Genomic DNA, 26,015 nt, shown 5'->3' with positions numbered 1-26,015 from the left:
CCTAACGTCACTGTATTTGCAGTACGCAGCCCAGTCTGAAGATACGCCGCACGTCGTGGCCCATTTCCACGAGTGGTTGGCTGGCCTGGGCTTAGTCTTGTGTAGACATAGACAGTTGCCCATAGCAACAATCTTTACCACGCATGCTACACTCCTTGGGCGCTATCTGTGTGCTGGGAATGTCGACTTCTACAACAAACTTTCCGAGGTGTGTTTAAATGGGCTGTGTTAATTTGACATTTGGATGCCACCGTAGTCATAAAATTTTCAACTAAGTACTACCTAAAATAATCATTCTCAATATTGACCTAATGACCAACATGGAAATACAACCATGTCTAGGGTTACAGTGATCCCCCGATTATCGCGGTTAATGTAGACCAGACATGGCCGCGATAAACGAAAAACCGCGAAGTAGGGTCACCCCTATTTAAAAAAATAAATAAAAAATTTAGTGCTAAGTCCTAGTAGCAAGCGGAGGACGGGGGAGTGGCTTCTGCTTGCAAGTTTTAGCATGGATTTTAAGATTTTTATGAACTTAAACAAAAAAAATTAATTAAAAAAAAAGATTTCCCCCCCACCCGCAATGTAGTGATAGTTGAAGCCGCGATATTCGAGGGATTACTGTACATGCACCTTGTGAGTATATTCTTCCATTGTGAACACTAACACTGGTGAAAAATGGGAAAAGAAAAGTACTAAATTGATTTAAACATGTATTGTGAATGCAATTTTTTAAAAAAATGCACACACAAATCTCTAAAAATTGTTGGTTTAAAGCTCATACTGTGTATGTACATACCGTACATAGTTAAATTCAACCGAACTGTAAATAAAAGAATAAAACAAACATCACCAATCATAACAATGTGAGTATCGACACATTTGCGATTTATCCGAAAATAATATTTCAGTATCAATACATCGATACTCTTCGCAACAGATTCAATGCAGTATAGTTAATCCATTTTGAGGATGTGGGGGTCCTAAAATATGAAAAACGTTGTTAGTGAGGATGTCCCGATACTGATATTTTGATTATAGCTCGGATTGTGTTATGTTTTGCTAATACCGATTTGATACTGAGCTGATGCCTGTTTTTTTCACCAGTAAAAATGATGCAAAAAATATTGCAACCAGTATACAATATGTATACTTTATGTATTTATTTGTGTGTCTGTGAACGCGTGTCTCAGTTCAACGTGGATAAGGAAGCAGGCGACCGACAGATCTACCACCGCTACTGTTTGGAGCGGGCAGCTGCCCACTGTGCGCACGTCTTCACCACCGTGTCCCAAATCACAGCCATTGAGGCAGAACACCTGCTTAAAAGGAAACCAGGTTGGTGAGGCGGTCATCCAACACCATATTTACTGGACACTTGGTGTCCGTGCAGTTTTTGTTTTGAAAAAAAATGGCAGAATGCCATTCTCTCTAATGGACTTTTAATGCTTTTTCCACCCCATGAAGTACCAAAATTGCTGTGCATCTTTTTCAAGGTTAAAAGTTTTGGCATCACAGGAAAAAAAAATATAAATCATATGCAATTTCAGTTTAACCCTTTGACTGCCCAATGCTGGGAGGATTTATGCTTCCGAAAAATTGCCTTTTATTAATATATGAATGTTTTATTTTCTTCTTTTGCAGAAATTTCTAATGTTGTTCCCATCCAAATATACCAATATTAGCTTTCTGACAGAATTGATATATTTGATATGAATATTGTTTCTTAAAAATGAAAACTTTTTGGAGTTTAAAAGCCGAAAAGAGTCCAGTAAAATATTCGTCAGTGGTTGTCTTTTGTTTATATATATATATATATTTTTTTCTTCTTCAAATTAGTGAGAAATGGCAGCACCTAAAGGACTCTAAACATTATTTTTCGCTTCTACAGGGTGTGCGAAGCATGATGCCAACTTCAAAATGTTTTTTGGGGGGTGCATTTTGGCCATTTATGTCATGAGACGATTTTAATTTGAGTAAAAATATGCTTTAGTCCACGTGTCAAAGTGGCGGACCGGGGGCCAAATCTGGCCCGCCGCATCATTTTGTGTGGCCCGAGAAAGTAAATCATGAGTGCCGACTTTCTGTTTTAGGATCAAATTAAAATGAAGAGTATAGAGTTATATTAAATTTCCTGATTTTCCCCCTTTTAAATCAATAATTGTAATTTTTTAATCCATTTTTTCTGTTTTTAGTTCAAAAATAATTTTGTAAAATTTAAAAATATATAAAAAAGCTAAAATAAACATTGTTTTAGATCTATAAAAAACTGAATATTCAGGGTTTTTAATCCAGTTCTCTTAATCCATTTATTTAAAAAAATCTAAATATGTATTATATCTAAAATGGTCCGGCCCACGTGAAATCAAGTTGACTTTAAAGCGGCCCGCAAACCAACCCAAGTCTGACACCCCTGCTTTAGGCAGTCAAAGGGTTAATATTGCTGATCCTTGCCACCAATTATTTACAAAATTTGAATTCAGTATATATATTGTGTTCCAAAATAATGGGCATACAGTAAATCTCTGTAAATCTCTGCTTCAATTTTGTATTGACAGACATCGTCACTCCCAACGGTCTCAACGTAAAGAAATTCTCAGCCGTGCATGAATTTCAGAACCTCCACGCACAGAGCAAGAATCGGATTCAGGAGTTTGTCAGGGGACACTTTTATGGGTCAGAAACCACACTCCTAAATTTGCTCAGCAACTAATTGTTTTGTTTTTGTTGTAATTCTGCAAATGTGATTTGGCAAATGTCAAACAGTGGTCTTAATTCAGCTTGTGTGGTGGTGCTTAGTTGATTATGGATTTTAATCAACTTCAGGCACCTTGACTTCAACTTGGACAAGTGCTTATTCCTCTTCATTGCTGGAAGATATGAATTCTCTAACAAAGGAGCGGACATCTTCTTGGAGTCTTTGGCTAGGCTTAACTACCTGCTAAGAGTAAGTATCCTTATAGGATTTTTCATGAATTCACCTCTTAAACACGCGCATTTCACATAACTGCAGGTCAACCACAGCGATGTGACCGTCATTGCATTTTTCATCATGCCGGCGCGGACAAATAACTTCAATGTGGAGACCTTAAAGGGTCAAGCGGTCAGGAAACAGCTCTGGTGAGGATGCAGTTTCAAATTTATTTGATGGGACAAAGTATTGCAGCACGTTGTTGTACAGTCATACCTCTCTACTTATGAATGCCTCTATGTACGAAAGTTTCAGGATACGATTTTTTTTTATATGCAAATAAGTGACTCGAGATACGAAAAATATCCAAGTTACGAAATCCCTGAAAAAGTAAATGCATTTCCTTATCCGTTATTTTATTTGGAATTCCCCTTATTAAGCAATTAAAAACTACAAATGCAACGTACCGCATATTTTCACACACACACACACACACAGGGCACACGTAAAAGTCTAAAATGTACTACAAAGTGGACGGCTTTTGGCCCTGGTAGAACGGGCTCTTGCCGCCATCTGGCGGGCAAACATGGGTATTACATCTATAATGGCCGCAGAGGGAGATATTTCAGCATTTTCATTTGCTTTATTTGTTTTAAGACATTAATAAATCACAAAGTACACCTACTTACAAAATGTTCAAGTTATGAAAAAAGTCTTGGAACCAATTAATTTCGTAAGTAGAGGCACACACACATATATATATATATATATATATATATATATATATACATATATATATATATATATATATATATATATATATATATACATATATATATATATATATATATATACATATATACATATATATATGTACATATATATGTATGTATGTATATATATATATATATGTATATATGTGTATATACATATATATATATATATATATGTATATATATATATATGTGTATATATATGTGTGTGTATATATATATGTATATATGTGCCTCTACTTACAAAATTAATTGGTAACGGCCGCGGAGGGAGAAATTATCATATGCTTTTATTTGTTTTAAGACATTAATAAATTATTTCCTTTCAATTTTATCTCATTTTTCTGTGTTTCCTCACATCTTTCATACAAAATTGGGACTCTTTGACCAATTTTAAAGAGTTTAGTTGGTAGTTGTGTGAGGACTGTGGAGCGAATGAGAGAATTTACATATAAAGTACACTTCTAATTACAAAATTTTCAAGTTACGAAAAAAGTCTTGGAACCAATTAATATTTCTTTTCTTTTCACTAACAGGGATACTGCTCAAACAGTAAAGGAGCGTTTTGGGAAGAAACTTTACGAGTCTCTTCTAGTGTAAGAGGACGTTTTTGAATCTTCTACCTATCTATGTGTGTTTGGATTATCCATTTACTGCAAATTGGTCTATACTTAATTCATGGGTTTTCTTTAGTGGGCAGCTACCTGATGTGTCAAAGATGCTGGACAAAGAAGACTTCACCATGATGAAGCGTGCAATCTTTGCCACTCAAAGACAGTGCCAGCCTCCGGTCTGCACTCATAACATGCTGGAGGACAGCGGCGACCCCATTCTCAACTCTGTGCGCCGCATCGGGCTTTTCAACAGCTCGGCTGACCGTGTAAAGGTATGTTTGCTCTTGTAGCACCGCTATGCAACATTTTTGACTCCCGATTCTGCTACGTGAACCCACAGGTGTGGCATTGATTGATACAGATACTTCACCAATACCACATTGTGAAAACATGTACAAAATATATTTTTTCTTTTAGTACTATATTACTGCATACTCACTTGGATGTAAAATCATTGCTATCGTGACTTAGTCAGATTCTGGTTATCAACTTTTGTGACAATACATGAATGAACTCCTATAAAACTTGATATTTAAATTGCTCTCAAAAGCCAAAAGGTTCTTTCTTATATGTTTGTTTAATTTGGTATCGAGCCTGATATACAGAGAAACACACACACACACACACACACACATACACAACATGCAAGTCTGATATCTTGGGTAAGAAAAACACAGTGATCATTCACTGCCACACCTCCCAATTAAAATATAGTTTGGACGTACATACGAAATTTTCAGGTTAGGAAAACCCTTTGAAATGCAATTTACTGTTCCAATGCACAAAAACAAGATCCAAGTTACGAAATCCCCTGAAACATTTTGATTACATTTCCTGTATGTTATTTTATTTTGAAACTGTCACGGTAGGATTGCATTCTGCTTGACTATCTCCCTAACCTCCACTTCCCTCCCGTTGGCTGTTTAGATGTGTGCTTATTTGGATGCGTTTGTGTTCTGTTTCTGTTGCCCAATATTAACTTCCTCCTTAGACTTGTGTACCTGCAACAAATAGAAACTTTTTTGCATGTTTTTTTATTCATTTTAATGCATTAATACACTTTTTGGTGTTTATTTGGTTATTATTTTGAGGACTGTGGAATGAATTAGAGAATTTAAATATAAAATACTGCTCTATTTATGAAAAATTCACGTTACGAACCAATTAATTTTGGAAGTGGAGGTACCACTGTATTTTTGAATCAGGGCAACATATCTGTTACTCATCAGCATGTTGCAGTCACATTGATTTGTCTATTTGCACCCAGATTATATTCCATCCAGAGTTCCTGTCTTCCACCTCACCTCTGCTTCCGATGGATTACGAAGAGTTTGTAAGAGGTTGCCACCTGGGCGTTTTCCCGTCTTACTATGAACCTTGGGGCTACACACCAGGTTTGGCCCATTCATACTGGCATTTTAAATGAAATTATGACTATAAACCAATCTCTTCTGTCACTTTTAGCCGAGTGCACGGTCATGGGAATTCCATCAATCTCAACAAATTTGTCAGGTTTTGGTTGTTTCATGGAGGAACACATAGCAGATCCCTCAGCATATGGTGGGTTTCTTTCAATTTTAATCATTTCAACCAAATTGAAAAGTGTGCTGACTTTTTTGAATTCTGACTTTTGCAGGGATTTACATCCTGGACCGACGGTATCGAGGGGTGGACGAATCGTGTAACCAGCTCACGTCTTTTCTGTTCCAGTTTTGCAAGCAGAGCCGACGTCAGAGGATCATACAGAGGAACCGAACGGAGCGTCTAAGCGACCTCCTTGATTGGAGATACCTCGGAAGGGTAGGTGTCAAGATGAGGGTTTCCCAACCATCTTTGAGCAGCAGCACACGTTTTTTTTTTTGCATTGCAAAATTCTCAAGGCACACCACCAGCTGAAAATCTTCTCATTTAAAACAGTTTCATCTAAGAAACACACAAAACCTGTTTTTCACACCGACCTTATGTCGCCAAAAGTTAAAGTCCACGGACCCTGAACCAATGTTCCCTCTAAGATGCGCGCGTGCGCAATTGCGCACTACTCTCGTCTTCTCTGCGCACAGCAAATCATATGGAGCGCACAAAATAAAATCCCATTTTTTTATTTTTTTTATTTTTTTTAGTTGTGAGGCCGACGTGCGAACCACTCATTCGCCGTGCCGCCCATGCATAGATATTAATCATTACATTTTATTATTACTAAATCATATATGTGTAGTAGACATACACCTTCTTATGGCAGGTGTGATACTGGTGTGTGCCCATAGCGAGCAATGATGATGTTGCTCACACCGGTACTCAGTGTGCTCAGGGAGGTTGTCTTTCTGCCCAGACAAACAAAAAATTAGAGGGAACATTGCCCTGAACAACATCCAGTTCACCTGATGTAAAAATAAGTAATCTTATTCTCATAATTTTATGACTTTTTCTTCCAAGATGACTTCAATCTCTTAATGGGGTTGCAGTAGCAGCCTCTCCGCTGCTGATTAGGTGATAGGACAGTTTAGGAGGGATCTAGGCAAGGAAGATGATCTTTAAAACCTCCAGACTACTGAGGGACTGTGCCGTAACCTCAGTCTCAGTCTGCAGAAGGTCCCCACCTTGTGTACTAACTGTGTGTGGCTCCAGTTTTTTTTTTACCTAGGTCTACTATGTCTTCTGTGTCTGTCTTGCTACTGCAACTAAGAACGTTCCCGAATACGGGATGAAGTAAAGTTCTAATCTAAAACTAGTTTTTTGGTTACACAGACTTGATGCCTGTTAAACCAAACAACTTCCTGTTTACATTACATTAAAAATAAGCAACAAAAGGACTTTAATTGACTGATTATGATTTAAATGTTGTAATATTACAATAGTGACTTATTGTTCATCATATTTAAATTTTAATCTCGTAATATTATACATTTTCTCTCGGAATATTACAATTTAATTTCCCGTGGCACAACCTACCATCGCTCACGGCACCCCAGTGTGCCGCAGCACAGTGGTTGGGAAACATTGGTCTAGAACAGGGGTAGGGAACCTATGGCTCAGGAGCCATATGTGGCTCTTTTGATGGGTGTATATGGCTCGCCGCTAACCTGTGTGGTAAAATATGGGAACCGCTGGTGAGAGACCACCTAAGTCCCAAACGCAACGGCTTTTGAATCATAATTTTTCTTCATTATTCTCTTCTGCATACATACTCATTGATACTCATTGATTAGCGACCGTGAAAAAATATTCTTAAAAGAATTCAGACTTTTTTTACTTTCAAAGTGGTGAAATGATTAATAAATGCACACATTTTCATGTATTTTTACTTTTAAATTCTGAGAATGGCTCTCAAGGAATAATGTTTGAAAATATGAATCGTTTATGGCTCTCTTCGTCAAAAAGGTTCCCGACCCCTGGTCTAGAATGAAAGTTTTATTCATTTTGAAACCCATTTTTTTTCCCTCTCTTGACTTCAGTATTACGTAACTGCGCGTCACATGGCCTTGGCTAAAGCCTTCCCTGACACCTTCTTGTATGAACCTCATGATCCCACAACAGTAAGTAAACTTGTGTTGGATTATTCTTTTTAATCTTGGGAGAAAAAAAAATCTAAATATATATATATATATATATATTCTCTCACTTCCTCAGGCGTCAGGTTTCCGCTACCCTCGTCCCGCCTCCGTGCCGCCGTCGCCGTCCCTCTCCCGCCACTCCTCCCCACATCACAGTGACGTGGAGGACAACGACGAAGACGACGATGACGACGAACGTTACGATGAAGATCTAGAGGCGGAAAAGGACAGAGTGAACATTCGCCAGCCGTTCAAAAACAAGATTTCTGCGGCCTACAAGGCCAACGGCAATGGCAACGGTGTCGTGGGTGAGAAAAACTGACACTATATATCACCTAGGAGATTTTGGATGACTAATTTAGAGAGAAAATTATATATATATATATAAATGGCTTGATGTGTCTTCCCAGCTCGTACCTCAGAAATTTCAACATACCTGCCAAGTTTTGATAATTTCAATCAAACCAGCAGCGCTACAAGTGTTTTGTTGTCAAGAATAAGCAGCATATGACAATAGAAATAGTCACAATTGCTGTATTTTATTAACCTAATGTATAATTATCAGCGAGTAGCTAGTAAGAATACTTAAGTTTCCCAATTACACTGTGCTGAACACTCAATTTGTAGCACTTTTTTTCTGTCTATCAAATGCCTTGTTTGCTAGAAAACCACAAAATTGAAAAATATGTTACAAAAAAAAACGGGCCTCTTACACTGTGGCCTTTTGTGTTTTGATTTTATTTCCACGCCTTAAATTTCTGCTGTGATTACTGTGAAATATCTTACACTCCCGCTTATCTGCTTGTGAATTGGTAAAGTATTTATTATTGAAAGGGATAAGGATGCGACAGCTGGAGATGGAGTTGGAGGGATCTCAGTGATTGCAATTATGTTTGAAATGAGTTTAAGATGGGAGAAAGAAAGCATTTTGCAAGATTTACATACACTCCCTGTGAGAGTTTTATCGTTTTTTTTTAATCTTGCATCATGTCGACTGACTTATAATAAAGATTCAAAATACTTGTCAAAGTTTTAAATGATAAATGGTCTTTCTTCTTTGTTTATGTGTTTTATTAAGCTATAAGGGCCTGTACGGATGTTTATGTGACAACAAAAGCACACCATATCCACATTTCACCTCACTTACAGGCATTCGATGTCTTAGCATAAGTAGACTCGGCCTCCGTGACCTTTGCAAACTGGAAGAAAAAAAATGGACAAAGGGTTACTCTGTAATTGGAGGATAGTTTAGCTTCAAAGCACTTGGAAAAATAAACCTTCACTTTTTGGATTTTCTGCTACATGTGTACTTCCCTATTAGGTGAGACAGTAATGCCTCGACATACGAGTGCCCTGACATAGGATCAATTTGAGATATGAGTAAAATTTTGAGCAAATATTTATCTTGAGATACGAGACAAATTTTGATATACGAGCGTACAGCGGACGCGAAATGCTGCTCATAAGAACATCATGGGCACTGTCTTTCCCGTCGCAACTCCCTCGTGTAATGTCTCTACGAGCACTGGGGGGAGCGTTGCATTTTTTCAGTGTTTTTTATCCCGTTAGTCAGTGCGAATGGCAGAGCGATCGCTAATACGAGAGGAGTACATACTACTTCTCGTTGGCAAGCGGTCGTGCGTTATCCTATTGTGAGGACATTTGTATACATCATTTTGGGAATATTTTGAATGGAAGACAAAAGCAAACAACCCTCGAAAGGTTGCATCTGAAAGTCAAATGGCAAACAGAGCCAACCTGGGAGAGGAAAGGTATCAAAATTTAAAACAAAATTAGAATTAAGTTTTTAGTGTAAGGTTAGATTAAACTTATTTTTGAGTGTGTCTGCATCGTAATCCAAGTTCATTTAAATTTGTTTATGTTATGTTACGAGTGCGTTGCCGTTTCTCTCTCTCTCTCCGCTCCGCGAAATCCATCTAATTTTAGCACTATTAAACACATTTTAGTACTATTAAACCACTAGTTATTTGTTACTTGTGACTAAGATCAGTCCCAGAACGCAATAAACTCGTATCTCGAAATACCACTGTATAGTAAGCCCTCGAATATTGCGACTTCAACTTTTGCGGCTTCACTACATGGTGGATTTTAGTAAAGTAATAAAAAGACGGCACTGAAGTAAAAAAATATTATTTTTCTTCTCTTTTTTTTAAATAGGGGTGACCCTACTTCGCGTTTTTTCGTTTATCGCGGCCATGTCTAGTCTACATTAACCGCGATAATCGAGGGATTACTGTAAACCTAAAAAAGGCTTGATTAGCCCAGCCTACAGATGATACAATATTATGCGTAAGCACAGTAACTAACTGCATTAAAGATCCATACTAATGATGGCTTTAACTCTGGAATAGAAGCTAGCTGTTTGTTACTGCTGAGTGTCAATGTACATTTGCTAAGATTTTTTTTCAATAGTCTTATTTGGATCAAGAGTGAAACAAAGTTGCATGTGGTGGTCTGAAATATTGAACATAGGCTTAATTTAAAAAGAAACGAATTGAGGACATAAATTTGATCGAGATCTTCTTTTGGAGAACTGATGTTAGCGCAAGGCTGACGCACTAACCACAACTTTGAGAAATAAGGAGTTGACAGTTGATTTTAAATAAAGGATTCCTCAAACCGGTTAGTACGCTGGTTGATCATCCACGCCAAATGACAACAATACATTTCAAAGTACTTTCTCCTCTGAGGAAATTTTGGTTATTATTCACCTGTATTGCCTAATGAGAACACCGGCGTTGTGAGATATTGTCAGAAAATCGGGAGAGCAATCCAGAAGGAAAATAAAACATGACCGCGTTTCATCGAGGAAAATAACAGGTAAGTTCGCTCGTCATGTGATTAGTACTCCAAATTACCGAGACTGTATTATCTATGCGTCAGTTGTGTGATCAAAACTGCGATTTGTAAATCATTCCAATTGACTTGTTGAAGTCGTTCTCTTCGGGTATGGTTCATTGACTGCTGCTTACCAGTTGAAATTATTTTGAAAACCTTACACTGAAACCTGAGAAGTGTGAAACATACCAAGTAAACTATTCCAAAACGAGTTGTATGTTGCACTACCGGTTACGGCACCGAGTTGGGCCGGATTCTTCCTCACTGTGTGAACCGAGAAACCATTAGGCCCCATCGCTTCTACTTCCACCAGGTGATAGTCACTCAACCTGAACGCAAAAGAAGGACAGTTTCATGAAGAAAAAAATTGCAAGGCTCCATTTGTCCTCTAGAAAATCAGACGAAAACTCACGCCGTGTCGGATACAATCTCTCCCTGAACGCCGTGAAAGCCGAGCTTCCCCGCAGCCACTGCTGCTGCCGCCATGGTGTTGACATTGTTGGGGGCCAGGGGGCACAGGTCCGCCACTGAACCTCTGAATAAAACCCGCCTACCTTCTCCTTCTGTCCAGTCAGAGAGGACATCTCCTGTTAGACGGAAGCAGGACGGATGCTTGGACATTCTTATGAACAAAGCCTGGACACATGTAAAGAGACGAGGATGAATTTTTGTTTTGTTTTGTAGACTTGCATAGGGAGGAAAGGCCACCTGGAAAAATAACTTGGTCAGAAGTTTACAATTTGGACAAATCGCAACTTTTTAAATGTAGCAAAAGACGCATGATGTAGTTTCATTGGTTGATTCTGTCATTAACTTCCACAGTATAATTTTTCTGGGGTGTATTTTATTTTTATTAGTTGCTGAAAGTGTTGGTAATATCCAAATATATTTTCAGTATTGTTTTAGACATTTTATTAAAATATTTTTTAAATGTAAATACAACCCGTTGGACGAGTAGTTTGCGCGTCTGCCTCACAGTTCTAGGGTCGTGGGTTTGAGCCCAGGTTGGTCCTCACTGTGTGGGCTTTGCATGTTCTACCCGGGCTTGCATGGTTTTTCTCTGGGTACTCTGGTTTACCACCACATTCCCAAAAACTTACAGGGTAGGGTGGTTGAAAACTCTAAATCAAGGGTTTCAGACTCTGGTTGGTTTCCGGGTCGCTTTAACGTCAACTTGATTTCATGTGGGCCGGACCATTTTAGATATAATATTTAGATATTTTTTTATAAATGGATTAAAAGAACTGGATTAAAATCCCTGAATATTCAGTTTTTTTATAGATCTACAACAATGTTTATTTTAGCTTTTTTTTAAATATATGTTTAGATTTTACAAAATGGTTTTTAAACTAAAAACACAGAAAAAATTGATTAAAAAATTACAATTATTGATTTAAAAGAGGGAAAATCAGGAAATTTTAATATACATCTATACTCTTCATTTGAATTTGATCCTAAAACAGAAAGTCGGCACTCATGATTTAGTTTCCCGGGCCACACAAAATGATGCGGCAGGTCAGATTTGGCCCCCGGGCCGCCACTTTGACACGTGTGCTCTTAATTGACCCTATGTATGAGGCGTCCCCCGCCAAGTGCCTGTAATTAGCTGGGATAGGCCTCAGCACCCCTGTGAACCTTGTGCGTTTCAGAAAATGAATAAATAAAATGAAAAAAAAAGTATATTAAATAATATTAAATCTATTTTGTTCAATTAACTTAAGTAAGTGGAATGTTAGACAACCTCTTAGCAGGTCTGCCTCACACTAATGAGATCGGGGTTCAACCCCCCACCCCACATTATGAGTTCAACAATCTCTCAAAATAATCCATGTCAAAATAAACGTCTCATTTGTTTATCAATATTCGTCAATTAGTCAAAGAATTGTGTCAGCTTTTGTTGACAAACATTAGAGCTGCATGATGTCATTTTACCTGCAAGGCCCCGCCATCATTCAACCTCTGGATGTCCTGGCCTCCCCATAATGCACCACTGGGGACGTAGAGTGTTTTTCCATTCACTTTCGCCGTCTGACGAAGTTTCTCGTTAAGCTCTTGATCAGCTAGAACTGAGGGGGACCCAACCTACAGGAACGAAATTTTAATCAATTGGCTCCTCCTGCCAATCAACAGACCATAGACAGCAAAATAATTCATTTTTATTGAATTAATAATATATTTAGTAATTCATAATGGTTATGCTAACTGCATAGGCAGCAAAACCACAAGAAGATGATTAGATATCGGTACATTTGGACTGCTTAGATTAGACTATACTACTATCATATAATTTTCTGAACCGCTTCATCCTCACAAGGGTCGCGGGGGTGTTGGAGCCTATCCCATGAGGCGGAGGACACCCTGTGGCCAGCTGATTGCAGGGCATGAGGAGACAGACAGCCATTCACGCTCACACTCATACCTAGAGGCAATTTTGAGTATTATAATTTGGGAGGAAAACCGGAGTACCCGGAGGAAACCCATACATGCAAACTCCAACCTGGATTTAAACCCAGGCCCCAGACATGTGAGGCCTAACCATTCAAGACGCCGTGCCGCTTACGAATATCATTTGTAATCTTAACTGTAATTTTTGGTTCTGTTGAGAAAGAAAGGCAGCACAGTGGAAGATTGGTTACCACATCTGCCTCACAGTTCCATGATCGAGGGTTCAATCTCTGGGGGGTCATTGTCTTCCTGTATGGAGTTTGCATGTTCTCCACGTTCCTCCATGGTTTGTCTCATCGAACACCCCAACAACATGCATGCTAGCCTCGTTGAATATTCTAAATTGCCCCTACGTACGAATGTGAGCGTGATTGGTTGTTCGGCTCATTGTGCCCATTGATTGGCTGGCAACCAATTCAGGGTGTTGTTGGCTGGGATAGTCTCCAGCACCCTCAACGCCCTCACGAGGATAAGCAGCTCGGAAAATGATTGCATGTAAATAGAGAAAAATCAAAATATACCATAAAGTGTGAGTGAGAGAGGAAATGGACCCCAAATTCTTGGACCACCTGAGGATGGCACACTTCAACAATGATGTCGCATTGCCTAAAAGTTGTGACATTTTGCAGAGAGTTAAGTGCATAATGTCAAAAAACCCAAGTTTGCATATTTGCATTGACACCTGTCTGCGAAGGATGACAGGTTTCTCAGCACGAGCTCCTCCGGGACCAATCCTTTTAGTTTTTCCGAATTCCGATTCCAAACAAAGGCTAGAGTTAAGCCTACAGCTGCTCCATCTTTGACGATTCTCTCCACCAGGTACTGCCCTAAAGAACAAAGCAAATGGAAGATGACTATTTTCCCACATTTACTCTGTGGGGTTTTCACATGATGAAAAAATTCACACCTAGATGTCCAAATCCTACAATTCCAACACGCAGGGAAGAGGACCTTGCCGCCATGTTTCCGTAAAAGGGACACAAACCGTCTTATGAAGATCCTGAAGGTTCACTTGCATCACAAAGCAACATACGTATATCAACACATCCATTTAACGTCACATCAACATCGTTACACCGCTCACCGATAATCCCACACCTTTCCCGTCTTTCCCAATCTGAATCGAGCATGATCGGCAAAGGAATTATGGGAAAGCACATAGTACAAAGTTTGACCTGTAGAGGCTAAAGTTAATCATTGCTAGTTCTTTAGCCATTGGATTTGGAAATAGTACTTATTTAGATACACGCTCACTAGTTGATTACTGGTAGATGTCCAATCCATTTGAACTGGAAGGATGGCAGCATTCATTTGCTACCATTCTTCCCACATCAAATTGATTGGGCTCCTACTATCTTAAATGTCAAACAATGAGTTAGGCAGTGTCCAGGCCAACCAGTGAAATAGGGTAGTAGCAGTAGTGGTAGTAGTGGTAGGAGTAGTACTAGTAGTATTAGTAGTCATAGTAGTGGTAGGAGTAGTATTAGTAGTAGTAATACTACTACTGTTCCAGCTGCTGCCCTCTGGCAGACGCTACAGGTCTCACAAAGCACGGACAAATAGACTTAAGGACAGTTTTTTCCCCACAACCATCAGGACTCTGAACTTGCGTCAGCACGACACACAATCCCTTCTGTGCAATAACAATGTGCAATATCTTAGACTGTGCAATATTTTAGAATTCACCTAGCCGGGATGTGACTTTTTATACTTTTATACTACTATTTATGTTTTTTTTACTGGGAAAACGCACTTTGAAAAGCTTGGAGTAGCACCACCAATTTCGTTATACGCAGCTGTGTATGATGACAATAAAGGCTTTTGATTTGATTAGTAGTAGTAGTAGTGGTAGTAGTAGCAGTAGTCGTAGTAGTAGTACTAGTAGTAGTACTAGTAGTAGTAGTAGTAGTACTAGTAGTAGTACTAGTCGTCATCATAGTAGTAATAGTACTAGTTGTCGTCATAGTAGTAATAGTACTAGTCGTCGTCATAGTAGTAATAGTACTATTCGTCATAGTAGTAGTAGGTGTAGTAGTAGCAGTAGTCGTAGTAGTAGTACTAGTAGTAGTAGTAGTAGTCGTAGTAGTAGTAGCAGTAGTCGTAGTAGTAGTAGTAGTAGCAGTCGTCGTAGTAGTACTAGTAGTAGCAGTAGTCGTAGTAGTACTAGTAGTAGCAGTAGTCGTAGTAGTACTTGTAGTAGTAGTAGTAGCAGTAGTCGTAGTAGTACTTGTAGTAGTAGTAGTAGCAGTAGTCGTAGTAGTACTTGTAGTAGTAGTAGTATTAGTTGTCGTCATAGTATTAGTAGGTGTAGTAATAGCAGTAGTAGTGATAGTACTACTAATCCTAAGTGATTTTTGTTAAGTGATGCCAACATTGCAAGACCAAATACAGATAATAAAAATATATAAATGATTAAAAAATAATATTAAAAATTATTACAATAAAAATAAAACAAATACAATAAACCATTCAGACAACATCAATCAACCTAAAATGCTGAAAATCTGGATAAGACGGACATTTGCAAATTTTAGATTCAAACTAGAACCTCAAAACTGCGAGGCAGGCACACTGTCCCATTAATATAACCAATGAATCAATCTCTTCAACTTTGCCCTTCATGTTGATGTTTATTTCCTCTGCACAGGTTAAAGGTCACACTTTCAGTTCATTATGACTCAAAATGGAGAAGGTTGATAATCAGGGTGTAATCTCGCCGCAAGGATCAGTCTAAAGTTCAAAGCAGACGCAGCATAGATGTCATTCTGACAGAAAGAACAGGACCAAAGGGAAAGCTTTTGTCTGTTTTTTTTTCCAGCTTTGTGAAGAACACGCTGGCAGAGCACCGCGAAACAGGAGGTCGAACTTTTCTCCGTAGAGAACATGGACATCCTTGAGACAGATGCTTATGACAGACGGCAGAGGAGGAACACAGTACGCTCCTTTTCTTTACCACATTGTCTTTGATCTAAACATTCTATTTTAATGTTTACATTGAGTTTGATTTATTTACTAAGGGACAGCACATATGAATAAACATATTCATCTTGACCTTAATGAACATGTATATCTAATCTCATTTTCTGAACCGAATTATCCTCATTTGGGTCGCGGGGGGTGCTGGAGCCTATCCCAGCTGACTCCGGGTTAGAGGCGGGGGGACACCCTGAATCGGTGGCCAGCCGATCACAGGGCACAAGGAGACAAACAACCAATCACTCAGGGGAAATTTAGAGTGTCAAATCAGCCTACCATGCATGTTTTTGGAATGTGGGAGGAAACCGGAGTGCCCGGAGGAAACCCACACAGGCCCGGGTAGAACATGCAAACTCCACACAGGTCGACGTGACCAGGATTTGAACCCAGGATCCCAGAGCTGTGAGGCCGACACGCTCACCTATCGCGACACCGGGCCGCCCTTTATATATATATATATATACACACACACATATATATATACATATATATATACACACACATATATATACATATATACACATATATATACACACACATATATATACACATATATACATATACATATATATACACATATATATATATATATTGCGCCAAAATACAGTTTTGCTGACTCAGGATTTAGATTGTTTCTTATGAACCTAAAATTGGACTAATTGAATTTAATTCTCTTCAGAGTGTTTGTATCTGTCGTTTAGTCTCGACAAGTTGAGTCAAGAATGATTTTCCTTATAAATATGGCTTTTTTTTTCTTTCAGTCCTGCACTCTGCTGTTTTCTCTGCTGCCTTTCTTTTTGGCCACAGCCTTGTACTTCTACCTGTGGACCCCAAACCCGACGCCGTCCATCGTGCAGGCAGCCATCAAGACGGCGCCGACGGTCCTGCTGGCTGTGGCGGTGCTGAGCTGGAATGGATGTCAGAGTGTACTGGGTGTGGTGGGAGGACTTGTCATCTCAGCTGTGGGTGACTGGTGCCTGGTGTGGCCCGAGTTATTTCTCTATGGTAGGGGGACACATTGAGTTCTTATCTTTAATTCATTCCCGGTCATTAACAGCGATGAACATGAAATCCATTTCAAATGGGGAGGCTGGCGTCGACTCCGAGTGATCATGTTTCGCTGTCATTGACGCCAACAGGCGTCCAATCCAATTTGTCTGGGGGGGCTGGCAGAGATCGAACAATCGCTGGGTCTATAGACCTCATTGTCAAAAGTGATTGGACGTCTGTCGCTGTCGATGGCAGGCAATGAGTTAATGATCCACGTAGTTTTTGATGTGTGTAAAAATAATTCTCCACTCTCCATATTTCCAAGCATTTATCTTGAGAAAAAGCATGTTTTCTTGATTTTTATGCAGAAACATTATCACTTTATGTTTATGTCCTGTTTTCAAGGCATGGCTGCGTTTGCTGTGGCTCATCTTCTCTACTCGATCGCCTTCCTCTCATCCCGTTACGAGACGCATTCCTCCTCGTCATGTACAGGCGTGTTCTATCTGATCCTGGTTGTGATTGCTGTTGGCTTTTACGCATACTTGTTTCCATTTTTGAAGAAGCATCGAAGTTCAGAGATCATGGTTCCTGCTGTGGGAGTCTACACTGTCTTGCTCACAACAATGGCGATATTAGCCATCAGAACCCATCGGGCATTTACATTGCTGGGAAGTTTGATCTTCATTGTGTCTGACTGTGCACTGGCTTTGCAAGAATTTAAGGTGATAGCACTTGGGCAAAACAGTGATGCTGTTGTCATGGTAACATATTACTTAGCCCAGTTACTGATTGCCGTGGGTGATATGACGGCAGTGGAACACAAAAATGACTTTTCCAAGTGGAAGAAGTCCTAGACAGTATGTATATATATATATCAGTGGCGGTCCGTGCATTTTCTCCTAGCGCCTTCAACGGGTAAAATCTACTTCCTAGCAGCATTTAATGATTAAATACAAATACAATTTGCTTGTGCAGCTCGCTACAGATACAGTTTGGTAGCACTGGCTAATCACTAGCCAATCATAGATGGTGAAAGCGATGACATATCCCTACGCCTGCGAGAAGGCATTGTGGTGTTGCCAACTCGAAATCTGATTGTTATAGCAACAGTCTTATCGACGCTTGTTTAATCCAGCAGAGCCTGCAGAATTGATTGTGAAGGCCTTGAGGCAGATTTCTGACCCTGGCAACAAATAATGGCTGAAATGTGATTGGTTAAATGCTTCAATATGAAAACACACATCTGGAAGCAGTGCAAACAGGGGGAGAAGCAATGAAAGGAAGCTAACAGACCATTTGGAATTATTTAATAAGTATTGATGGACAAAATATATATGATTCAGATATTTCTTAGGCCAGCAGAGAAGGCCTTGAAGGCCCTGACGGCCCGCCACTGATATATATACATATATACACACACACCTCAAGTAACATACATCTGCTAATTATAGGTAGCCTGGATGACAGTGAGACAGTCTGATATACATTTATGATGTATGTATTTTGTTTTACTGTTTTATATATTTTAATATACTGAGCAAAATTGGTTTGGAAATGATTTGATGCACACTGGAATAAAAGGTATATTTAAGTATCTTCAATCTATTTTAATGAGTGTTGCCAATGTGATCTGGTTGTTGTATGGAGTGTTGCACTGATGAATTTATATGGAAAAAAAACAAAAACCTTTCCCCCCCCCATAATTTTTCCTTTTAATACAAAATTAATTGCACACTCACTTGAATGCACAAGTAATTACTATTGTGGCTAGATAATATACTGCTTAGGTATAAGTCTGCCATTAAAGGCGCTACATGTCAAACCCAATCATCAGTGCAACACTAGTTACGCGAATAAAAAACTTAGTTTTTGTTATTATTAAATATAGTAATGAACTTTGATCAAACCCATATTGCACAATTCAAAGTCCATTGAAGAGTGAAAAACATTCACAGGTATTGATTTTGAACATTGACAACAAAAACAGAAATGACTTCACAGTGACCGGACATTTCGTCGACGGACACTTCGTCCCCGGACATTTCGGCGAACGGACGTTTCGTCGCCGGACAGTTCGTCGAACAGACATTTCCTCAACGGACAATTCATCGCCGGATTCGCTCACTCTCAAAATTATAATCATGAGAGTTTTTTTTACTGTTGAAAGCGATCAACCAGGTAATCTCTCACTCTCAAAATTATAATCATGAGAGTTTTTACTTCAGTAAACTACTTTAAAGGAACTTTGACATTAAAATAAAAGGCAATAAATAAAATTATTTTATTAAAAATTATGTGCAATAGCTTGTAGGTACTGTTTGCATAGTCATCCGTGAGTTTTTACTTCAGATTGTTTAAAGGAACTTTGACATTTAAATAAAAGGCAATAAATAAAATTAAAAATTGTATTAAAAAGAAGACAAAGCAAATTCACAGATGGTGTTTTTATTAAAACTTACAAATTATGTGCAATGGCTTGTTAAATAAAAGTATTTTATAAAAAAAATATATTAAAAAGAAGACAAAGCAAATTCACAGATGGGAGGGAGTTTTTATTAAATCAGTAAAACGTACAAATTATGCGCAATGGCTTGTAGGTACTGTACTCTGTTTGCATAGTCATCTGTGAGCTTTTTCAACCGTTCATTAACAACTGTGTATTTCTTTTTGGTGTTTCTAGGCATAATAACGCATGAAGCCTGTTGTATTGTTATTTCCCAATCATTTTGCTCTTTTTCAATTTATTTGTCTTTGTCTTCTAATCATTCTGCCAAGAGTTTCTTTTTGGGGAAGAGATCCAGTTGCCTCTAAGGGAAAATTAGATGTGCAGTTATGAATCATGGTACTCGGAATTTCTTCAGTATTAGAGGCTTGTTCCATGGTACTCTGAATTTCTTCAGTATTAGAGGCTTGTTCCTTCATGTTCTGTACTGTCTTGAGTACAACAACTCTACAAGGTTGATAATCAGGGTGTAATCCCGCCGCAAGGATCAGTCGCAAGTTCAAAGCAGACGCAGCATAGAGGTCATTCTGACAGAAAGAACAGGACCAAAGGGAAAGCTTTTGTGTGTTTTTTTCTTCCAGCTTTGTGAAGAACACGCTGGCAGAGCACCGCGACACAGGAGGTCGAACTTTTCTCCGTGGAGAACATGGACACCCTTGAGACAGATGCTTATGACAGACGGCAGAGGAGGAACACAGTACGCTCCTTTTCTTTACCACATTGTCTTTGATCGGAAAATTCTATTTTAATGTTTACATTGAGTTTGATTTATTTAGTAAGGGACAGCACGTATGAATAAACATATTCATCTTTATGTATATATATATATATATATATATATATATATATATATATATATATATATATATATATATATATATATATACATATACATATATATATATATATATATATATATATATATATATATATATATATATAATTGGTTTTAGTATTGTCTTGCAGGCCAATGACCAACTTCTTAGGCATTAAGTCTTGTGTGATATGATCATTGCGTCAAAATACAGTTTTGCTGACTCAGGATTTAGATTGTTTCTAATGAACCTAAAATTTAATTCTATTCAGAGTGTTTTTTGAGAGTCAAGAATGATTTCCCTCATAAATATGGCTTTTTTTCTCTTTCAGTCCTGCACTCTGCTGTTTTCTCTGGTGCCTTTCTTTTTGGCCACAGCCTTGTACTTCTACCTGTGGACCCCAAACCCGACGCCGTCCATCGTGCAGGCAGCCATCAAGGCGGCGCCGACTGTCCTGCTGGCTGTGGCGGTGCTGAGGTGGAATGGATGTCAGAGTGTACTGGGTGTGGTGGGAGGTCTTGTCATCTCAGCTGTGGGTGACTGGTGCCTGGTGTGGCCCGGGTTATTTCTCTATGGTAGGGGGACACATTGAGTTCTTATCTTTAATTCATTCCCGGTCATTAACAGCGATGAACATGAAATCCATTTCAAATGGGAAGGCTGGCGTTGAGTGATCATGTTTCGCTGTCATTGACGCCTAGAGGCGTCCAATCCAATTTGTCTGGGGGGGTTGGCAGAGATCGAACAATCGCTGGGTAGACCTCACCGTCAAAAGTGATTGGACGTCTGTCGCTGTCGATGGCAGGCAATGAGTTAATTATCCACGTAGTTTTTGATGTTTGTAAAAATAATTCTCCACTCTCCATATTTCCAAGCATTTATCTTGAGAAAAAGCATGTTTTCTTGATTTTTATGCAGAAACCTTATCACTTTATGTCCTGTTTTCAAGGCATGATTGCGTTTGCTGTGGCTCATCTTCTCTACTCGATCGCCTTCCTCTCATCCCGTTACGAGACGCATTCCTCCTCGTCATGTACAGGCGTGTTCTATTTGATCCTGGTTATGATTGCTGCTGGCTTTTACGCATACTTGTTTCCATTTTTGAAGAAGCATCGAAGTTCAGAGATCATGGTTCCTGCTGTGGGAGTCTACATTGTCTTGATCACAACAATGGCGATATTAGCCATCAGAACCCATCGGGCATTTACATTGCTGGGAAGTTTGATCTTCATTGTGTCTGACTGTGGACTGGCTTTGCAAGAATTTAAGGTGATACCACTTGGGCAAAACAGTGATGCTGTTGTCATGTTAACATATTACTTAGCCCAGTTACTAATTGCCGTGGGAGATATGACGGTAGTGGAACACAAAAATGACTTTTCCAAGTGGAAGAAGTCCTAGACAGTATGTGTATGTATGTATGTATGTATGTATATATATATGTATGTATAAATATATATATATATATGTATATATATACACCTCAAGTAACATACATCTGCTAATTATAGGTAGCCTGGATGACAGTGGGACAGTCTGATATACATTTATAATGTATGTATTTTGTTTTACTGTTTTATATATTTTAATATACTGAGCAAAATTGGTTTGGAAATGATTTGATGCACACTGGAATAAAAGGTATATTTAAGTATCTTCAATCTATTTTAATGAGTGTTGCCAATGTGATCTGGTTGTTGTATGTAGTGTTGCACTGATGAATTTATATTAAAAAACAACAACCTTTTCCCAACATTATTTTTCCTTTTAATACAAAATTCATTGCACACTCACTTGAATGCACAAGTAATTACTATTGTGGCTAGATAATATACTGCTTAGGTAATAGTCTGCCATTGAAGGCACTACATGTCCAACCCAATCATCAGTGCAACACTAGTTACGCGTATAAAACACTTAGTTTTTGTTATTATTAAATATAGTCATGAACTTTGATCAAACCCATATTGCACAATTCAAAGTCCATTGAAGAGTGAAAAACATTCACAGGTATTGATTTTGAACATTGACAACAAAAACAGAAATGACTTCCCAGTGACCGGACATTTCGTCGACGGACACTTCGTCCCCGGACATTTCGTCGAACGGACGTTTCGTCGCCGGACAGGCATTTCGTCAACGGACAATTCATCGCCGGATTCGCTCGCTCTCAAAATTATAATCATGAGAGTGTTTTTACTTTTGAAAGCGATCAACCAGGTAATCTCTCACTCTCAAAATTATAATCATGAGTTTTTACTTCAGTAAACTACTTTAATGGAACTTTGACATTAAAATAAAAGGCAATAAATAAAATTATGTGCAATGGCTTGTAGGTACTGTTTGCAGTCATCCGTGAGTTTTTACTTCAGATTGTTTAAAGGAACTTTGACATTAAAATAAAAGGCATTAAATAAAATTTAAAATTGTATTAAAAAGAAGACAAAGCAAATTCACAGATGGTGTTTTTATTAAAACAATAAAACTTACAAAATATGTGCAATGGCTTGTTAAATAAAAGTATTTTATAAAAAAAATATTAAAAAGAAGACAAAGCAATTTCAAGATGGGAGTTTTTATTAAAACAGTAAAACGTACAAATTATACGCAATGGCTTGTAGGTACTGTACTCTGTTTGCATAGTCATCTGTGAGCTTTTTCAAGCGTTCATTAACAACTGCGTATTTCTTTTTGGTGTTTCTAGGCATAATAACGCATGAAGCCTGTTGTATTGTTATTTCCCAATCATTTTGCTCTTTTTCTATTTATTTGTCTATGTCTTCTAATCATTCTGCCAAGAGTTTCTTTTTGGGGAAGAGATCCAGCTGCCTCGAAGGGAAAATTAGATGTGCAGTTCTGAATTATGGTACTCGGAATTTCTTCAGTATTAGAGGCTTGTTCCTTCATGTTCTGTACTGTCTTGAGTACAACAACTCTACTGGGATCTGGTTGGTGAGAATGTAGCAGTGGAACACCTTGTAGAACATCATTCACTGTCTTAAGTCGCCCTCCACATCTTCCTCTTTCTTCGCATCTCCAATAGGTAATGCCTTCCCTCTTTTTGTCAACTATATAAGCATACCCATTGTGGAGCAGCTTCCTCCCACCACGCTTAGTGACAGTGAACTCCATGGCCTGTAAGAAAATATAAATGTTATTTAAAAAAAGCCAATTTATATATATATATATATATATATATATATATATATATATATATATATATATATATATATATATATATATATATATATATATATATATATATATATATATAAATAGGCTTTTTAAAAAATAAAATTTATATTTTTTTACAGGCCATGGAGTACATATTGTACTTACTATTTGCTTCCTGAATGCAGCTTTACTGATATTAAGAAAATCTCCCGTGTTCAAGCTATGGCCTGTAGAGAAAATATAAATTTTATAAAAAGAAAGCCAAATTTATATATATATATATGTATGTATATATGTATATATGCATATATGTATATATGTATACATATATATGTATATATATATATATATATATATATATATATATATATATAAATATATTCGTAAGTAATTACAACATATTGCGTCCGCCGACGAAGTGCCCGCCGACGAAATGTCCGGGTACCTACAAAGGTACGAAATGTACGGGTACTTATATAGGTAAACAATTTCCTACGATGTACATTTCTAAGTCAGAGAACTTGCAATACAGCAAGGTTTTGAAATACTTTATATGGTCATTTTTATTAAACAAATCAAAGTCTTAGTATACTTTTAGGCAGCGGCTCCATAGCCGGTAACCGGTCAAATAGTCCCAGGGGCTATCAAATAACAACAGTACACTATCTCAGCATTATAGTAATATTGCTCTGATTTGTCTTTGTGTCATCAAAACACAGGGATACTTTAATGTAGACTATAGGCAAAGTCAATCCATTATGAGAATTGAAATTTGGCAATATTTCTCCCATTTCTAAAGCAATACTCACAATAATTGGCAGTTATTGTTTATTTTATAAGTGGCAATAACACATCAAATTTCATTAAGATTGGTTGAATGGTTTCGAAAATCCTCTATTCACTCAATGTTAAATAATAGTCATTAAATCCCTATTCACCTAATGTTAAAATCTATCAATTCCATGCTAATTGGGTGAACAGGAAACAATTTTAACTGCCCATCTGATCTTTATCAAATTTGGTGGGAAGTTTACCACTTATAAGATAAATAATAACTGAGTATTTGTTAAGAATTATTGAATTTATTGCCAAATTTGGTGGTAACCAACTTGGAGAATCATGTGTGGAGTCTAATCCAGACAATCTTCCAGACATGCTGTTTGATGATCACATTGACATTAATAAACTACGACGATATTTCACAAGCGATGCATGGAGGCTGCTACAAGAAGTGTACCTCACAAGAAAAGAAACAATTGTGTACTTGTGCAACTCCTGTGGCGATGACCTCCACAGTAAACCATCAGTTGTATGTGATGCTTGTCTTCATTGGCATCACGTGGGGTGTGTTGGAAGGAAAACCAAAGCAAAGACAAAATTCTGGTTCTGTAGGCAATGTTTCTTGTAACATGTGTAATGACAACAAAATTGTTTTATCGCCATTAGTATTGGTGAATGAACAGATATGGTTGATATGTATTATGTTAACAATGTTACTTGTCTAAAAAGTGCTACTTCTAAAGAAGTTTATAGGATTGGAGGGTTACATGTGTATTATTACTATCAGTATCATTGGAATTGTATGTAACACTTGTCTTATAACTGTTTCAATTCTAAAGAAAATTGGTGTCAATGGACTATGTAGACATCTGTGAGATAACATAATACTGTTACCATTAATGCGTGCTTTTGTTAAGAAATGTATGCCATAAAAGTTGAGTAGACCTAGTTATCTTTATATAGGTTTATATAGGTCCTTATCAATTATCACATTAAGGAAATAAACCTTATAAAATGTAGTTTCTTACTATTTACCCCACACAGAATTATAACCGGCTAAATAGCCATATGGGGCCATATATGCTAAAAATGACCATATAAAGTATTTCAACACCTTGCTGTATTGCAAGTTCTCCCACTTAGAAATGTACATCTTAGGAAATTGTTTACCTATATAGGTACCCGGACATTTCGTACCTTCGTAAATAATTACGTACAACATATAGCGTCCGACGACGAAGTGCCCCCCGACGAAATGTCCGGGTACCGACGTAAACAATTTCCTACGATGTACATTTCTAAGTGAGAGAACTTGCAATACAGTAAGGTGTTGAAATACTTTATATGGTCATTTTTATTAAATAAATCAAAGTCTTAGCATACTTTTAGCCCGCGACGACGCCAGACAGCTCGCCGGTACTCGACATTTCGTCGGCGGGCACTTCATCGTCGGACGCTATATGTTTTACTTACTATTTGCTTCCAGAATGCAGCGTTACTGATATTAAGACAATCTCCCGTGGTACTTACTATTTGCTTCCTGAATGCAGCTTTACTGGTATATCAAGAAAATCCCTCGTGGTTCTCCGTGGTTCAAGCTGAAATCTCCCGTGGATCA

The 26,015-nt window shown here is 38.0% G+C and overlaps 4 protein-coding genes across 8 annotated transcripts in view; 3 read left to right on the top strand and 1 right to left on the bottom strand.

Annotated features, from left to right (window-relative positions):
- Nucleotides 1-8,889, top strand: part of gys1 (glycogen synthase 1 (muscle)) — a 14,678-nt gene extending 5,789 nt beyond the window's left edge. The window contains exons 5-16 of the mRNA XM_077618173.1: nucleotides 23-208; nucleotides 1,197-1,341; nucleotides 2,562-2,679; nucleotides 2,830-2,950; nucleotides 3,017-3,123; nucleotides 4,224-4,283; nucleotides 4,381-4,573; nucleotides 5,569-5,695; nucleotides 5,766-5,861; nucleotides 5,938-6,101; nucleotides 7,754-7,834; nucleotides 7,929-8,889. Of these exons, the coding sequence (XP_077474299.1) occupies nucleotides 23-208; nucleotides 1,197-1,341; nucleotides 2,562-2,679; nucleotides 2,830-2,950; nucleotides 3,017-3,123; nucleotides 4,224-4,283; nucleotides 4,381-4,573; nucleotides 5,569-5,695; nucleotides 5,766-5,861; nucleotides 5,938-6,101; nucleotides 7,754-7,834; nucleotides 7,929-8,174 (1,644 nt within the window). The 3' untranslated portion in view covers nucleotides 8,175-8,889. The remainder of the gene's footprint in view (nucleotides 1-22; nucleotides 209-1,196; nucleotides 1,342-2,561; nucleotides 2,680-2,829; nucleotides 2,951-3,016; nucleotides 3,124-4,223; nucleotides 4,284-4,380; nucleotides 4,574-5,568; nucleotides 5,696-5,765; nucleotides 5,862-5,937; nucleotides 6,102-7,753; nucleotides 7,835-7,928) is intronic.
- aspdh (aspartate dehydrogenase domain containing) lies at nucleotides 7,742-26,015 on the bottom strand. Of its 4 annotated transcripts, none has more exons than XM_077618177.1 (9): nucleotides 25,928-26,015; nucleotides 14,064-14,167; nucleotides 13,839-13,983; nucleotides 13,678-13,762; nucleotides 12,644-12,793; nucleotides 11,124-11,347; nucleotides 10,901-11,040; nucleotides 9,000-9,051; nucleotides 7,742-8,063 (listed from the first exon to the last, which is right to left on the bottom strand). In XM_077618177.1, the coding sequence occupies exons 2-8, from the start codon at nucleotides 14,116-14,118 to the stop codon at nucleotides 9,014-9,016; spliced, it is 837 nt and encodes a 278-aa protein (XP_077474303.1). In that variant the 5' UTR covers nucleotides 14,119-14,167; nucleotides 25,928-26,015; the 3' UTR covers nucleotides 7,742-8,063; nucleotides 9,000-9,013. The 4 variants fall into 4 exon arrangements, with proteins under 4 accessions (XP_077474303.1, XP_077474302.1, XP_077474305.1 ...); XM_077618176.1 differs by lacking the exon at nucleotides 25,928-26,015 and adding an exon at nucleotides 14,241-14,341; XM_077618179.1 differs by lacking the exon at nucleotides 25,928-26,015 and adding an exon at nucleotides 14,241-14,341 and having other exon boundaries at nucleotides 10,940-11,040.
- On the top strand, nucleotides 10,517-18,721 carry tmem86b (transmembrane protein 86B). Its single transcript, XM_077618181.1, has 4 exons — nucleotides 10,517-10,693; nucleotides 15,975-16,090; nucleotides 16,894-17,137; nucleotides 17,528-18,721. The coding sequence occupies exons 2-4, from the start codon at nucleotides 16,040-16,042 to the stop codon at nucleotides 17,977-17,979; spliced, it is 747 nt and encodes a 248-aa protein (XP_077474307.1). The 5' UTR covers nucleotides 10,517-10,693; nucleotides 15,975-16,039; the 3' UTR covers nucleotides 17,980-18,721.
- LOC144088770 (lysoplasmalogenase TMEM86A-like) lies at nucleotides 20,119-22,615 on the top strand. Of its 2 annotated transcripts, XM_077619426.1 has the most exons (4): nucleotides 20,119-20,325; nucleotides 20,775-21,018; nucleotides 21,393-21,712; nucleotides 22,500-22,615. In XM_077619426.1, the coding sequence occupies exons 1-4, from the start codon at nucleotides 20,275-20,277 to the stop codon at nucleotides 22,500-22,502; spliced, it is 618 nt and encodes a 205-aa protein (XP_077475552.1). In that variant the 5' UTR covers nucleotides 20,119-20,274; the 3' UTR covers nucleotides 22,503-22,615. The 2 variants fall into 2 exon arrangements, with proteins under 2 accessions (XP_077475552.1, XP_077475551.1); XM_077619425.1 differs by lacking the exon at nucleotides 22,500-22,615 and having other exon boundaries at nucleotides 21,393-22,097.

Source organism: Stigmatopora argus, chromosome 14, assembly GCF_051989625.1.
Source record: "Stigmatopora argus isolate UIUO_Sarg chromosome 14, RoL_Sarg_1.0, whole genome shotgun sequence".
NCBI classification, from domain to species: Eukaryota; Metazoa; Chordata; class Actinopteri; order Syngnathiformes; family Syngnathidae; genus Stigmatopora; species Stigmatopora argus.
This window is presented reverse-complemented; position numbering and strand designations above follow the sequence as displayed.